General features: G+C 40.6%; 1 protein-coding gene across 3 annotated transcripts in view; it reads left to right on the top strand.

Moving 5' to 3' along the window:
* UBE2W (ubiquitin conjugating enzyme E2 W) overlaps positions 1-17,234 on the top strand; it is an 87,910-nt gene that overhangs the window by 6,375 nt on the left and 64,301 nt on the right. For 2 of the 3 annotated variants that reach the window (XR_011645641.1, XM_058275654.1), the window contains exon 1: positions 14,071-14,160. The exons of the other annotated variant lie outside the window; for it this stretch is intronic. Coding sequence is in view for 1 of the 2 variants with exons in the window: in XM_058275654.1 (XP_058131637.1) it covers positions 14,086-14,160 (75 nt within the window). In the remaining variant the exon portion in view is untranslated. Of the gene's footprint in view, positions 1-14,070; positions 14,161-17,234 lie in introns of those variants that run through there. 3 annotated transcript variants of the gene reach the window in all.

The following is a 17,234-nucleotide window of genomic DNA, read 5'->3' as shown; positions in this document are numbered from 1 at the left end:
AAGGATGTTTATAATTTGTATAAGAAGGGGTGGGCCAGCAGAGGTCACTTCCTAGCAAAGAAGTTAAGAAGCTGTTTCTTTTGAAACTGTCCACCACCAGACCTGATAACCTGTTTCAGTCTACATTCCCCTTGGTTTTTGCAAATCTTTGACTTCAGAGACCTCTCCCAGCCTTCACACCCATCCCTGTTCTCACCTTTGGCTATATGTCCTTGGAGCATGGACATTCCCATTCCATCCTAGACTCTCTTCTTTTCTCCCTCCACACCATCTCTCTTCATATTCACACTCACTCCATGGGCATCTTTCCCCTCTCAATTGCTCCAGAATTCTGGTCCAGCATTTCCTGCTGTCCACATGATATTTTCCTGTGAAAGACCTTGCCTTTGTATCTCATCTGGAATCTAAAACTGATCTCATTTCCCCAAATCCATTCATACTCCTGTCAATGACACTGCCATTCTCCTTGCCCTGCAGACTCAAAACCATGAATTTGCATCATCCCTTCATTCTCCTTTCATCCTGTTTTCTCAGAAAAAAAAATTTCTGGGTCATGTGGCAAATCTGTGTTCACCTTTAGGAACTGCCACACAGTTCTTCACAGTACAGTGGCTGTACCTTTTTCTACATTGCCACCAACAGTGAGTAAGTGTTCCTGTCTCTTCACATTCTCTCCAACACATACTCCATCTTTTTAATAGTGGCCATTAAATAGGTGTGAAATGATATCTCATTGGAGCTTAGATTTTCATTTCCCTAATCACTAGTGATGTGGAACATTTCTTTTTTCTTTTTGCCATTGTATTTCTTCGGACAAATGTCTATTCAATTCTTTGACCTGTTTTTAAATTGGGTAGTTTGTCTTTTTTTTTTCCTCCTTCCCTTTCCCCATGGCTCCCTCATCTGTTTGCTCCTTGTGGTTTTTTTTTTTTTCTTCTTCTTTTTCTGATTGATTGTGCTCATTGTCTGCTCTTTGCTCATTGTGTTCTTTAGGAGGCACTGGGAACTGAACTCGGGACCTCCCAAGTGGGAGGTGGGTACTCAACTGAGCCATATCTGCTCCCATGTCTTGTGTCTTTTTATTATTGAATTGTAGCATCTCTTTACATATCATGAATATTCAACGCTTATCGGATATGGGATTTTCAAATATTTTCTCCCCTTGAGTTAGCTTCCTTTTCACCCTTTTGACAAAGTGCTTTGAGGTGGAAAAGTATTTAATTTTGAGGAGGGTCCTTTTATCTATTTTTTCTTTTGTTGCTTGTGCTTTGGGTGTGTGTTCCAAGAAACCACCACCTACCAGAAGACCACAAGGTCTTTAAGATGTTTTCTTATATTTTCTTCTAGTAGTTTTATGGTCCTGGCTTTTATATTTAGGTCTTTGATCCATTTTGAGTTGATTCTTGTTTGAAGAGTGAGAAAAGGATCCTCTTTCATTCTATTGGTTTTAGATATTCAGTTCTCCCAGCACCATTTGTTGAAGAGACTGTTTTGTCCCTTCCCACTTGGCTGAGAAGCAGATGTAGCTCAAGTGATTTGAGCTCCCACCTACTACATGGGAGGACCAGGATCGGTTCCCAGTGGCTCCTAAAGAAGACAAACAACACATGGAAGAAAACATAATGAGAGACCACAAAGCAGGGAGCAAAGGTGGCTTTAGCAATTATGCGCCTCCCTTCCACATGGGAGGGCCCAGGTTTGATGGTGCCTTCTGAAAAAAACAAACGAAAAAACCAGCACGCAGCAAACAGACACAGCAAATACAGAACAATGAGGGTGTGGGGAGATAGAAAATAAATCTTTTTTTTAAAAAACAACTGTTGACTGTACAGTGAGGATGTATTTCTGGACTCCCAGTTCTGTTCCAGTGATCCATATGTCTGTCTCTATGCCAATATCATGCTGTTTTGACTGTTGTGCCTTTGTAATATGTTTCAGGGTGAAGCAGTGAAAATCCTCCCACACTGCTCTTCTTTTTTAGAGTGTATTTTCTTTCCAAATTGGTAATTTCCTTTTCTGTTCCTGTAAAGTAGGCTGTTGGAAGTTTTTTTTTTTTTTAAGATTTTTATTTATTTATTTCTCTCCCCTTCCCACCCCCCCCCCCAATTGTCTGCTCTCTTTGTCCATTTTCTGTGTGTTCTTATGTGTCTGCTTGTATTCTTGTCAGTGGCACTGGGAATCTGTGTCATCTTGCTGCATCAGCTCTGTGTGTGCAGCGCCACTCCTAGGCATGCTGCACTTTTTTCACATGGGGTAGCTCTCCTTACGGGGCAAACTCCTTGCACGTGGGACTTCCCTACGTGGGGGACACCCCAATGTGGCACGGCATTCCTTGCGTGCATCAGCACTGCGCGTGGGCCAGCTCACCAAACAGGTCAGGAGGCCCTGGGTTTGAACCCTGGACCTCCCATGTGGTAAGTGGATGCTCTGTCAGTTGAGCCAAATCTGCTTCCCAGCTGTTGGAATTTTGATTGGTGTTGTGTTGAATCTGTAAATCAGTTTGGGGAAGATTGTCATCTTCATGATATTTAGTCTTCCAGTTCATGAACTCAGAATGTCTTTCCATTTGTTTAGGTCTTCACTGATTTTTTTTTTTTTTTTTTGCATTGTTTTGTAGTTTTAAGTGTATAGGTCCTGTAATTCATTGGTTAAATTGATTCTTAGGTATTTGAGTCTTTTTGCTGCTACAGTAAATGGCATTAACCCCCTGATTTCCTCAGGTTGTTCATCCCTAGTGTGCATAAACATTACTCATTTTTTCATGTTGATCTTGTATCCTGCCACTTTGCTGAACTCATATATTAGCTCAAGTAGTTTTGTTATAGATATTTCAGAATCTTCTCAAAGGATCATGTCATCTATGAATAGTAAGATTTTTATTTCTTTTTTCCTATTTGAATGCCTTTTATTTTAATTTTTTTTTCTTGTCTAATTGTTCTAGCTAGAACTTCTAGTACAATGTTGAAAAGCAGTGGTGACTGTGGGCATCCTTGTCTTGTTCCCGATCTTAAAAGGAAAGTATTCAACTTTTCCCCATTGAGTATGATGTTGGTTGTGGATTTTTCATGTATGCCCTTAGTCATATTTAAGACTTTTTCTTCTCTTCCTATGTTTTGAAATGTTTTTATCAAGAAAGAATGTTAGATTTTGTCAGATGCCTTTTCTGCATTGATTGATATGATCATGTGTTTTTTTTTCCCTTCAGTCTGTAAATGTGGTGTATTATGTAGATTGATTTTCTTATATTGACTCACCCTTGCATACCAGGATTAAATCCCATTTGGTCCTGATGCATAAGACTTTTGATATACTGTTGGATATGATTTGCAAGTATTTTTTTTGAGGATTTTTGCATCTTTGTTCATTCAAGAGATAGTCTGTAATTTTATTTTCTTGTATCTTTGTCTGGCTTTGGTATTAGGGTGATATTTGCTTCAGAAAATGTGTTGGATAATTTTCCCTCCTCTTCAGTTTTTAAAAGACTTTAAACAGGATGGGTCATTCTTTTCGAAATGCTTGGTTGAATTCACCTTTGAAGCCATCTGGTCCTGGACTTTTTTTTTTGTTGGTAGATTTTTGATGACTGTTTCATTGTCTTTAAATATGATTGGTTTGTTAAGTTTTTGTATTTCTGTAGCTTCAGTATAGTTTGTGCATTTCTAGGACTTTTTCCCCTTTCATCTAAGTTGTCTAGCTTGTTGGCGTACAGTTTTTCATTATATCCTCTTATGATCCTTTTATGCCTGTAGGGTCAGTTGAAACTTCCCCCCTTTAATTTCTGATTGTATTCATTTGCATCTTCTTTTTTTTCTTCGTTAGTCTAGCTAAGCGTTTATCAATTTTATTAATATTCTCAGAGAACTAGCTTTTGGTTTCACTGATTCTTCTCTATAGTTTTTTTTGTTCTCAATTTCATTTATTTCTGCTCTAATCTTTATTCTTTCTGCTTGATTTGCGACTGGTTTGCTGTTCTTTTTCTAGTTTCTCCATTTGTTTGGTTAGATTTTTTTCTTTCTCTTTTCAAATATATACATTGAGGTATATAAATTTCCTCCTCCAGACTGCTTTTGCCGAATCCCATAAGTTTTGATAAGTTGTGTTTTCATTTTGATTTGTCTCAGTACATTTACTAATTTCACTTGCAATTTCTTCTTTGACCCACTGATTATTTAAGAGTGTGTTATTTAGCCTCCATACATTTGCAAATTTACCTGTTTCCTATTATTGATTTCCAGTTTCATTCCATTATTAGCTGAGACAGTGCTTTGTATAACTTCAGTCTTTTTATATTTATTCAGAGCTACATTGTGACGTAACATTTGTGGTCTGTCTTGAACAAAGAGCCATAGGCACTTGAGAAGAATATATAATCCACTGTGTTGGGTTCATTGTTCTGTATATGTCTGTTATGCCTAGCTCCTTTATCATATTGTTCAAGTTCCTTGTTGATCTTCTATTTGTTTTTTCTAATGATGCGAGTAGTATGTTGAAGTCTCCAGTTTTATTATTGTAGAGATGTCTGATTCTCTCTTTGTTTTTACCAGAGTTTGTCTCATATATTACTGCATAGATATTTACGATTGTTATTTCTTCCTGGTGTATTTTCCCTTCTATTAATACATAATGGCCTTCGTATCTCTTATAAGTTTTTGCATTTAAAGTGTGTTTTTCCTGATATTTAGCTTTTCCTGTTCTTTTTTGAGTACTATTTGCATGGAGTATCTTTTTCTAACCTTTCACTTTCAGCCTGTTTGTATCCCTGGATATAAGATAAGTCTTTTCTAAGCAGCGTATGCATGGCTTGGGTTTTTTAATCCATTCTGTCAGCCCATATATTTAAAAAAAATTTTTTTTTTGAAGTATATCATTCATACATGAACATACATAAACAATAAGGGTATACTAGAAGTTGTGAACTTACAAAATAAACATGCATAACATCATGCAGGGATCCCATATATCACCCACCCCTCCACCAAACCTTGCATTGTTGTGATACATTGGTTGCAAACTATGCAAGAGCATCCTCAAAATATTACTACTGGGAAGCGGACTTGGCCCAGTGGTTAGGGTGTCTGTCTACCACATGGGAGGTCTGCGGTTCAAACCCCAGGCCTCCTTGACCCATGTGGAGCTGGCCCTCGCGCATTGCTGATGCGTGCAAGGAGTGCCATGCCACGCAGGGGTGTCCCCGCGTAGGAGCCCTATCCTCAAGGAGTGTGCCCCGTAAAGAGAGCCGCCTAGCGTGAAAGAAAGTGCAGCCTGCCCAGGAATGGCACCCCACACACAGAGAGCTGACACAACAAGATGACGCAACAAAAAGAAACACAGATTCCCGTGCTGCTGACAACAACAGAAGCAGACACAGAAGAACATACAGCAAATAGACGCAGAGAACAGACAACTGGGGGTGGGGGGAGGGTGGGTGGGTAAGGGGAGAGAAAAAAAAATCAGAAAAAAAAATATTACTACTAACTATAGTCCCTATCTTATTACATTTGGTGTATTTTTCTTCCAAACCACCCTATTTTTAAAAAATATATTTATATTACAGAGGTTGTGAACTTTACAAAGCAATCATGCACATGTGTAGAACTCCCATACAACACCCTTTCACCAAGGTGGAATATTTGTTACAGATTATGAGATAATATCAGACTAGTACCACTACCCGTGATCCATAGTGTACATTTGGCACACTTTTTCCATACTCCCCCATTATCAACACAGTACTTCTTTGGCATGGATGCAAGAATATTATAGTATTGCTGTTAACCACAGTCCATAGGTTACACCATTTGTATTTTTCCCATGCTTCTCCACGTTCCCACCACCCTGCATTAGTGATGTGCATCTACTCTAGCTCATAGGACACTCTTGCATCTGTACCATAAACCACAATTCTCATCCACCTCTGGGCTCACTGTTATTCAGTCCCTAGGTTATTCTCTAGCTTTCTTTCAGTTGACATTTATTTCCCCAGACTACCCTTTTCAGCCACAATCCCGTTTATAATCCAGCTACTACTCACTATAATGTGTTACCATCAACTCTATCCATTTCCACACTTTTACAGTCAAGTTAATTAAAACGTCTACATACATTAAGTATCAGTACTTCTCAACCCTTCTCTTATCTCCTACTAACCAATACTCTAGGTTTTAACCCCATGTATTTATTCCTCATATTTAATTCATATTAATGAGACCATGCAATATTTGTTCTTTTGTGTCTGGCTTACTTTGCTTAGCATAGTGTCTTCAAGATTCATCCATGTTATCTTATCTGTTCCAATTTCATTTCATTTTATTGTAGCATAGTATTCCATAGTGTGTATGTAACACATTTTTTGTTTAAACATTCATTGGTTGATGGGCACTTGAGTTGTTCCCATCTTTTGGCAATTTTGAATAATGCCGCTGTGTACATCAGTTTGCAGATACCTATTCGTGTCATGGTTTTTATTTTTCTGGATATATTCCTAATAGAGGAATTGCTGGATCATATGGCAGTTCTATATTTGGCTTCCCTAGGAACTGCCAAATTGTTTTTCACAGGGCACCATTTTACAATCCCACCAAGAGTAAAGGAGCGCTCCTATTTCTCCACATCTTCTCCAGCACTTATTGTTGTCTGTTTTTTTGGTAATGGCCATTCTGTGCAGTGTTAGATGATATCTCATTGTTGTTTTGATTTGCATTTCCCTAATAGTAGTTATTGAACACTTTTTTTCATGTGCTTTTTGGCCATTTTTATTTCCTGTTTGGAGAAATGTCTGTTTAAATCTTTTGTCCATTTTTTAATAGGACTATTTGCTCTTCTACTGTTGAGTTGTATTATCTTTTTATATAGAATGGAAATCAAACCCTTATAGAATATATGGTTTCCAAATATTTTCTCCCATTGAGTGGCTGCCCTTTCACCTTGATGAGGTCCTTTGAATCACAGAAGTGTTTAAGTTTGAGGAGGTACCATTTATCCATGTTTTCTTTCTTTGCTCATGCCTTTGGTGTAAGGTTTAAGAATCCGCCTCCTACCTACTACCAGGTCTTGGAAATGTGTTCCTACATTTTCTTCTAGGAGCTTTATGGTTCTAGCTTTTATATTTAGGTCTTTGATCTATTTTGAGTTAATTTTTGTACAAGATGTGAGATAGAGGTCTTCTTTCTTTCTTTGGGCTATGGATATCCAGTTCTCCCAGCACCATTTGTTGAATAGACTGTTCTGCGCCAGCTGGGTGGGTTTGACGGACTTGTCACAAATCATTTGGCCATAGATGTGAGATTCTGTTTCTGAATCATCTGTTCAGTTCCATTGGTCTATGCATCTGTCTTTATGCCAGTACTATGCTGTTTTTACCACTGCAGCTAGGTAATATGATTTAAAGTTTGGAAGTGAGAGTCCTCCAACTTCACTTTTCCTTTTTATGATATTTCTGGCTATTCAAGGCCTCTTACCCTCTAGATAAATATAATTGTGTTTTTCATTTCTTTAAAAAATGATGGTGATATTTTTATTGGGATTGGATTGATATATCAGTTTGGGTGGAATTGACATCTTCGTAATATTTAGTCTTCCAGTCCATGGGCAATTATTTAGGTCTTTTTAAATTTCTTTTAGCAATGCACCATAGTTTTCTGAATACAAGTGCTTTATATCCTTGGTTAGGTTTATTGCTAAATACTTGTGTTTTGATCTTGTATCCTGACACTCTACTGAAATTGTTTATTAGCATGACTTTCTAGATACAGATCGTATCATCTGTGAATAGTCAGTGTTAGTTCTTCCTTTCTGATTATGAATGCCTTTTATTTCTTTTTCTTGCCTCATGGCTCTAGCTTTTAACACTTTTTTCAACTACAGTGGTGACAGTAGGCATTTTTGTTTTGTCCCTGATCTCAACGGGAAAGCTTTCAGTCTTTCACTGTTGAGTACAGTGTTAGCTGTTGGTTTTTCATATATGGTCTTTATCATGTTGAGAAAGTTTTCTTCTATTCCCGTCTTTTGGAGTGTTTTTATCAAGAAAGGGTGTTGTTTTTTGTCAGATGCCTTTTCTGTGTCAATCAGTAGGATCATGACATTTTTCTTCTTTGATTTATTAATGTCGTATATTGTGCTGATTGATTTTCTTGTGTTGAGCCACCCTTGCATGGCTGGTATAAAACCCTCGATCATGATGAATAAGTCTTACAATGTGTTGTTGAATTCGATTAGCAAGTATTTTATTGATGATTTTTGCATCCATATTCATTAGAAAAATGGGTAATTTTCTTGTCTCCTAATATCTTTACCTGACTTTAGTATGAGGGTAATATTGTCTCCATAGAATGAGTTTGGTAGCCTTCCTTCTTATTTAATTTTTTGGTAGAGTTTGAGTAAAATTTGCATTAAATCTTCTTTGAATGCTTGGTAGAATTCTACCTGTGAAACCATCTGGTCCTGGGCTTTTCATTTTGGGAGTTGTTTGATGACTGTTTGAATCTGTTATGATTTTTTTTTTTAAGATTTATTTATTTCTCCCCCCCCACCCCCCGGTTGTCTGTTCTCTGTGTCTGTTTGCTGTGTCTTTTTTGTCCGCTTCTGTTGTTGTCAGCGGCACAGGAATCTGTGTTTGTTTTAGTTGTGGCATCTTGTTGTGTCAGCTCTCCGTGTGGGCGGTGCCTTTCCTGGGCAGGCTGCATCTTTCTTTCGCACTGGGCGGCTCTCTTTACAGGGCACACTCCTTGCACGTGGGGCTCCCCTACATGGGGGACACCCCTTCGTGGCACAGCACTCCTTGCGCGCATCAGCAGTGTGCATGGGCCGGCTCCACACGGGTCAAGAAAGCCCACGGTTTGAACCGCAGACCTCCCATGTGGTAGACGGACACCCTAATCACTGGGCCAAGTCCGCCGCATGATTGGTTTGTTGTGGTCTTCTGTTTCTTCTAGGGTTGTGTAGGTTGTACGTTCTGAGGAAGTTTTCCATTTTGTCTACATTGGCTTAGTTTTTTGGCATAAAGTTGTTCTTAGTGTCCTCTTATGATCCCTCTTATTTCTGTGAGATCAGTATTGCTCCTGTTTTCATTTTTTATTTCATTTATTTGCATCTTCCTTCTTTTTCTTAGTCTAGCTAAGGGTTTTCTCAATTTTGTTAATCTTCTTGAAGAACTACCTACTGGTTTTGTTAATTCTTTTTTTTTTTTTTTGTTCTCAGTTTCATTTATTTCTGCTGATCTTTGTTATTTCATTCCTTTTACTTGCTTTGGGATTAGTTTGTTCTTTTTCTAGTTCCTCCAGCAGTGTAGTTAGGTCATTGATTTTAGCGCTTCTGTTTTAATGTAAGCATTGAGGGCTATAAATATCTCTCTCAGCACTGCCTTAGCTGCATCCCATAGGCTCTGATAGACTGTGTTCTTTTTTTAAAAAAGATTTATTTATTTAACCCTCCCCCTATTGTTGTGCACTCATTGCTTTCTGTGTCCATTTGCTTGTATGTTCTTCTGTGTCTGCTTGTCTTCTCTTCACCAATTCTTGGACCTTCCAGAGTGGGAGAGAAGTGCTTGATCTTTTGTGCCACCTCAGTTCCCTGGTCTGCTGCACCTCTTATTGTCTCTCCTCTGCATTTCTTTTTGTTGTGTCATCTTGCGCCAGTTTTCTGTGCGGACCAGCACTGTGCGTGTCCTTTCTGCTTAGGCCAGCTCACCTTCACCAGGAGGCCTCGGGAATCGAACCCTGGACCTCCTATATGGTGGACGGGAGCCCAGTTGCTTGATTTACATCTGCTTCTCTTTTGTGTTCTTATTGTCATTTGTCTCGAGATATTTATTGATTCCCATAAAATTTCTTCCTTGACCCACTGATTATTTAAGGGTGTGTTGATTAATCTCCATAGATATGTGAATTTTCTCTTTTTCTGCCTCTTGTTGCTTTCCACTTTTATTCCTTTATGATCAGGGAAAGTACTTTGCATAGTTTCAAACTTGTTGAATTTGTTGAAATCTACTTTGTGACCCAACATATGGTCTGTCCTGGAGGAGGATCCATGAGCATTTGGAAAGAATGTATATCCTGCTGTTTTGGGGTATATCCTGCTATTTTGGGGTACAGTGTTATGTATATGTCTGTTAGGTTTAGGCCATTTATTCTGTTATTCAAGCTCTCTGTTTCTTTATTGAACCTCTGCCCAGATGTTCTGTCCAATGCTGAGAGTGGTGTATTGAAGTCTCTCAGCTATTATTGTAGAGGTATCTGTTTCTCCCTCCAGTTTTTCCAGTGTTTGCCCCTTGTATCTTGAGGCATCCTGGTTGGGTGCATATACATTTATGATTGTTATTTCTCTCTGGTTAATCATCCCTTTTATTAATATGTAATTCCTTCCTTGTCTCTAATAAGTCTGTATCATCTGATCTAAGTATAACTACCCCAACTTTTTTTTATTTTTATGTTTTGCATCCATGGAATTATTTTTCCCCCAACCTTTCGTTTCAATCTGTTAGTGTCTTGGGTCTAAGGTGAGTCTCTTACAGACAGCATATTGATGGCTCATATTTTTTTATCCACTCTACCAGTCTGTGTCTTTTGATTGGGAAGTTTAATCAATTAACATTCAATGTTTTGCTGTAAAGGCAGTTCTTATTTCATCCATTTTTATCTTTTGGTTTTATCTATTATTTTATTTTCACCATTCTTTTGAGACTTTTGGTGACTGGTATTGGTACAGTCTTCCAAGCCTCACGCTCATTTCTTTTCTTTTTTTTTTTTTTTTTTTAAGACTGTAACACTCTCTTTAGTATTTCCTGAAAAGCTGGCCTTTTTGTTATAAACTCTCTCAATTTCTCTTTATCTGTGAATATTCTAAACTCAGCCTCATTTTTGAAAGCTTATCTTGCTGGATATAAAATTCTTGGCTGGTAGTTTTTCTCTTGCAGCATCTTAAAAATATCATACCACTGTCTTCTTGCCTCCATGGTTTCTAATGAGAAATTGGCACTTCCTCTTACTGGGTATGCCTCATATGTTATGCACTGCCTTTCTCTTGCTGCTCTCAGAATTCTCTTTTTGTCTTTGGCATTTGACATTCTGGTTAGTATGTGTCTCAGTTGGTATTCACGTTTATTTGGATTGGAGTACAGTGTGCTTCTTGGACATGAATATCTATGTCTTTCAATAGGATTGGGAAATTCCTACCATTTTTTCATATAGTCCTTCTACCCCTTTTCCCTTCTCTTTTCCTCTGGGACACCCATGACATGTATGCTTGCACATCTTTTGCTGTCATTTAGTTCCCTGAGACCCTGTTCAATTTTTTCCCATTCTTTATCTATTCTTTTGTATGTTCGCTGTTGGAGGCCATGTTTTCAAGCTCACTGATCCTTTCTTCTGCTTCCTCACATCTGCTATTATATGCCTCCACAGTGTTGTTGTTGTTGTTGTTAAGATTTAATTAATTTCTCCCCACACCCTCGTTGTTTTTCACTTGCTGAGCCTTTTCATCTTTCTTGTTTCTTTAGGAGGCACTGGGAGCCGAAACTGGGCCATCTGATGTTGGAGGAGAGCGGTCTAATCGCTTGAGTCACCTCCACTCCCTGCTTTGTGTTGTGTCTCTCAATCTGTTTTTCCTCCCCATGGCTCTTGTTGCATCATCTTGCTGCATCACATTACCACACCTGTTGACAATTCAGCTCACTTTCTTTCTTTAGGAGCCACTGGGGACCTTTGTTCTCTGCTTTGTTGTGTCTCCCATATGTTCTTCTTCTGTCTTGTTGTGCCAGCTTGCCACGCCTGCCCTTTGCACCAGCTCGTTCTCTTCTTTAGGAGGCACCAGGATCCGAACCAGCAACCTCCCGTGTGGTAGGCAGGAGCCCAGTTGCCTGAGCCACATCCACTTCCCATCGGTGTGTTTTTACTTTTATTGCCTCTTTCCCATAAAATCTGTTATTTTTTCTATGTATGTTTCCAAATTCTTAATGTCTTTAGCCTTCTCATTGAATTTATTAAGGAAGTTTGTTTGAACATCTATGATTAGTTATCAAAACACCTTTATGTCATCTGCAGGCTTTTCTTGTTCCTTTGACTGGGCCATATCTTCCTCTTTCTTGGTGTGGATTGTAATTTTTGTTGGTGCCTTCGCATCTGGCTCAGTAGATGTATTTATTCTGCGTGCAGTTTTTCCCTTTAGTTTAGGGTTTTCTTATCTTTTCTCCCTTGCTGGTTTTGTAGTAGAATTGAGGATGATATTGGTGCTGTAAGCTATGGCAGCTGAAGCTCCCCACATTGCCCCAGGAATTGATGAAGCTTCTCATGCCTTTCTCCTCTGCCAGGGATAGGGACAGAGCTGCAGCCATGTGTAATAATCTGAGTTGTGCAGGACAAGACTGTATTTGCCCAGAGAGACTGATGAAACTTCACAACCCTTCCTCCACTACCTGGAGCGGGGATGAAGCTGCAGGTGTGGGCAAAAATCTATGCTGTGTGGGTCCAAAATGACCACAGTTTCCCAGGCAGACTGACATAGCACCAGACCCCTTCCCTGCTGGGGTTGGGGATGGACCCTCTGGAGTGCCCAGCAATTCAGTCTGTGTGGGCCGAATACATCTGCAGTTGCCCTGAGAGGCTGAGGGAGTTCTGTCCCTTCTACCCTTTAGCAGGTGGGAACAGAACCACTGATACCCAACAGTTCAGTCCCTGTAGGCCACAAGTACCCGCCGTTGCCCGGAGAGACTGAGGAAATGCCAGTCCCCTGCTATCCTATTAAGGTGTGGGGATGGATCCATAGGATTTCAACAGTCCAATCCATGCAGGCCGAAAGAGCCTGTCATTACTTGGAGGGGCTGAGGAAACACAAGCCTCTTCTTATCCTACCGAATGATGGGAGTGGATCCACAGGTGTCCAGCAGTCCAGTCTTTGCAGACCAAAAGTGCCTGCCTTCGCCCGGAAAGGCTGAGGAAACACCAGATCCCTCCTTTCCTGTTGTGGGGTGGGGGTGGGTCCGCAAGTACCCATTAGTTCAGGCTGTATGGGCCAAAAGCACCTGCAGTTATCCAGAGAGGCTGGGCAAACACAGTCCCTCTCTTTTACTTTTGGGAGTCGGGGTGGAGCCACAGGTACCAACAGTGGAGTTTGTGCAGGCCAAAAGTACCTGCAGTTGGCTTGAGAGGCTGAGGGAACACCAGACCCTTCCTAGCCTGTGGGGGGGCAGAGGCAGAGATGGACTCAAAGGCGCTCATCAAACCAGTTCCTGTGGACTGAAAACGCCTGCAGTTGCTGGAAGAGGCTGAGGAAACCCAGCTCGTCTCCTATTCTATCTGAGTGCAGGGATGCAGCCCCAGGTGTCTGACTGTTCAACCTGTGTCCCCTGAAAGCACCTGCAGGAGAGCCTGGTGCAGGTTCTGCCAACTTCCTCCCTGAAAGTGGGACTGGAGCCTAGGCTAGGGCTGCAGTTGGATCTGAGTGGAAAGAAATCAGTTCCTAACTTCCTTTTCAGTCATCCAGGCTTCCCCTAATGCCAGGGGTGGAGTCAAAATGGCAGCTACCAGCCTCTTTCCAACTTGGGCGAGTTCAAACCCTAGCTGTTTCTGGAATTATACTTAAGCCAACCGAATCCACTAATCAGTAGCTGAAGTTGGTGGACAGCAGTCTCTTCCTCCCCCCGTTTATGGGAAATGGAGCTTCTAACTCCAGCCCTGGAATAGCTCCTGAGGCGGCTTGCGCCACTAGAGTAGGATGGGCACCAGCCTCTGCAGTGCAACTTAAGAGTTTCCCAGAGAGGTGGTGCAGGTCCTTCTAGCTTCCCTGCCGGAGGCGGGACTGGGGTTTAGGCTAGAGCTGCAATTCCATCTGTGTGGAAAGAAGCTGATCCCTACCAGCACTGTGATTTTCATTCACCCCGCTTCCTCTCATGCTGGGGGTGGAGTTAAAATGGCTGCTCCTGGCCTCCTTTTAACTTGGACAGGTTCAAAGTTTAGCTGTTCTTAGGATTGTACTTTAGTCTGCCGAATTTACTAATCAGTAGCTGAAGTTGGTGCCACACTGTCTTCCTCCCCCATTTTTGGAAATGGAGTTTCCAACTCCAGCCACGGAAGAGCTCTGTAGACAGCCTACACCATGGACTCATTGGCATGGAGGGTTCTACTCACGAATCTTTTCTGCAGATGGACAGTCTCCTCCTTCCATACTCTGGTATGCTGGTGCCCCCAAACAAGTGCTTTAGATAGCTCTGGGTGATTATACTAACTGCCCTGTAGGATGAGCTGACTCTTGGAGCTCCTTACTCTGCTGTCATCTCGGCTTCCCCCCTTCTAATGTGTTTTTATCTCATCTGTCATATCTTTCATTCCCATGAGCTTTGTTGCTTTTTTTTTCAGGTTTTCTAATTCTTCTTTGTGCTCTGTCAGTGTCTCTGTTATGTCCTTATCTCTGTAGCCATATTGTCTTTCAACTCATTAATTCGATTTTGGAAATTTGTGTAAATCTCGTTGATTATTATCTCAAATCCTGTGTCTCATCTGGGGCTTTGTTATATTCCTTTGCTTGGGCCATACTTATATTTTCTTAGTATGGTTTGTAACTTTCCTGATGTCTAGGCACCTGATTATGATGGTACTCTGATACTCAATTTCACTCACTTTTTTAGAGATTTAGTGATGAGAGGCTGTGTTAGCGCCATTCTTTGATTCTTGGTTCAGCCTTTTCTGGGTCTTTAGGATTGTTAGTTGCTCAAATCTGGACCCTCGGACCAGTAGTAATGAGTTGCAGACCTGGTTCCAAGGGCCTTGGGGAGGGAAGGGAAGCTGTAAAGGCTAGAAAAAGTTTCTTGCCTATTATTTGTTTTTAAATTTCTTGCTTACACTTTCTTGCTGTGCAGTTTGATGGTGCTCAATTTAACATGACCATATCAGACTGATAGAGGATCCTGCCTGGAGGAAAAGAACCTAGCAATTCAAACTTTCTCAACATTTGCTGTCAGCCTCCCCTTCCCCGCCCCCCCCCCCCTTTTTTTTCTGAGTAGGAAATAATTCCATTCCCCTCTGTCTTCAGCAAACAGGCTGGGTCAGTAGGGATGGTGATTGAGAGGGTCAGATCTCTTTAGTTCTCTGCTGACTCCCAGGGATAACCATGGTTCGATCCCACCTAGCCTGAAAGTGCTTGTGGGACACAGCAGACCAAATTTGTGACCCAAAAGCTCAGTCAGCCTTAGCCTGCATCCCTTTTTCTCCCATTTCCTGGGGATGTGAATCCCTGGTCCCCCTTTGTCTGTAGCTGCAGACCCAAGGCCAGAGAATTTTAAAATGTCTGTTCATAGGGTGGGAGAGGCATGCTGGGGCTGCAGCTGCAGGTTTCACTCACAGTCTTTTTGTCAAGTCTTTTCCTGTGCATCTCTCACTTCTTAGCAGTACCAGCCTAGAACATTTTTTCCCCAGGCTGTTTCTGCCTGTCCTTTATCTTTTCCTGTGGGTGGAAAGAAACCTCTTTCTTTTCTAGTCTGCCATCTTCCTAGAAGTTCAAATACTACTTTTAAAAATCCCTTCTTTTTTTGACTTAAAACTATTTAAGTTCCCTTACCTCATCTTTCAGGACTCTTTCTTCCCCTGGACCACCTACACCATGGGAGTAGAAAAATGTTTTCCCTTTCTCCTTAAATGTGCATATAGTGATGACAGTAATCACTTGACCATCACTTGATTCTTCAAAAAACATTTGTAAAAAGCAATTGTTTTTCTATTTTAGAGAAATCTGTGAAAAACAATTCTGCACTAATAAGGTTAAATATAATGGAATAATTTAAAATTCATTTTTGTATGTTTGCCATAACTTGAGTTTTTCAAAGTATTTTCATATTTTCTCCTGGATTCTACTTCCAACCTTGAAAAATGGACTGTCGGATAACTTTATTTAATTCACAGAGAATAACCTAAAATTACATAGTGACTGAGTAGTGAAGCTGGGATTATAAACCAAACTGAAATCTACTGATCCGTGAAATATGGGTAATGAACATATTAATAATTTTAGCACTGTAGAGGAATCAATGAGATAATTAACTTTTCAGTCAAGAATTAAGTATTTCCTAAATTAGTATTCTGTACCTAATGAAAACAGAGAAAACTGTGGTTTATGAAAGAAAGTTACTTTATGGATCAGACTGCATATACCTGTGCACTGAGTAAAATTAAATGAAAAATTTTGAAGTGGGGGATTTGACATTTTTTTTTTTAAAGTTATTTATTAATTCTCCTCCCCCCCCCCCCCCATTGTTTGCTCTCATTCTCTGTCTCTGTGTCCATTTGTTGTATGCTTTCTCTGTCTGGAGGAACAGGGAACTGAACCTGGGACCTCCCATTTTGGAGAGAGGCACTTAATCGCTTGAGCCACCTCAGCTCCTTGATTTGTTTTGTCTCTTTGTTGTGTTGCCTTTTTTGCGGCAGCTCACCACACCTGCTCATCAGTCCAGCTGTCTTGCTCAACTTCCCCAGGAGGCAAGGGGAACCAAACCCACGACCTTCCATGTGGTAGGCAGGAGCCCAATCACTTGAGCCACATCCATTTCCCATGGCATCTTTTTCAAAATAAACTTCTGCATACTATTTACCTAAGATGAGCATTTGTTGGATAAATGTTATTGCGTCTATATCATTGTTGTCTACTTTATTATATTATCGGCAGAATATTTTTCATGTTTATCAGATGTTTTGAGTTGAATTTGTCCTAATTTGATACCTTTTATTGTGAATGTAGTTTTTGGATTGCCAACAAATAATGTATGCCTTTGAGGTGTTTTGTTCTGAGAAAAACTGAATCTCATTCAGTTGCCTTGTAAATTTCATTAGAAAGACAAAAGAGCACAGTATTTGGAATCAGAAGAACTGGAATCTGGTACTGTTTCACTCCTTAATAGCTATGTTGCACACAAATTAGTGTGCAGTATAGTGGCTAAGACAGAAGCAGAGGTGAACGTATATAAAACTGCTTTTTTTTTTTTTTAAGATTTATTTTTATTTATTTAATTCCCCTCCCCTCCCCCGGTTGTCTGTTTTCTGTGTCTTTTTGCTGCGTCTTGTTTCTTTGTCCGCTTCTGTTGTCGTCTTCGGCACGGGAAGTGTGGGCGGCGCCATTCCTGGGCAGGCTGCTCCTCCTTCGCGCTGGGCGGCTCTCCTTATGGGTGCCACTCCTTGCGCGTGGGGCTCCCCTACGCGGGGGACACCCCTGTGTGGCACGGCACTCCTTGCGCACATCAGCACTGCGCATGGGCCAGC

The sequence above is a fragment of the Dasypus novemcinctus genome, chromosome 14 (assembly GCF_030445035.2).
Source record: "Dasypus novemcinctus isolate mDasNov1 chromosome 14, mDasNov1.1.hap2, whole genome shotgun sequence".
NCBI classification, from domain to species: Eukaryota; Metazoa; Chordata; class Mammalia; order Cingulata; family Dasypodidae; genus Dasypus; species Dasypus novemcinctus.
This window is presented reverse-complemented; position numbering and strand designations above follow the sequence as displayed.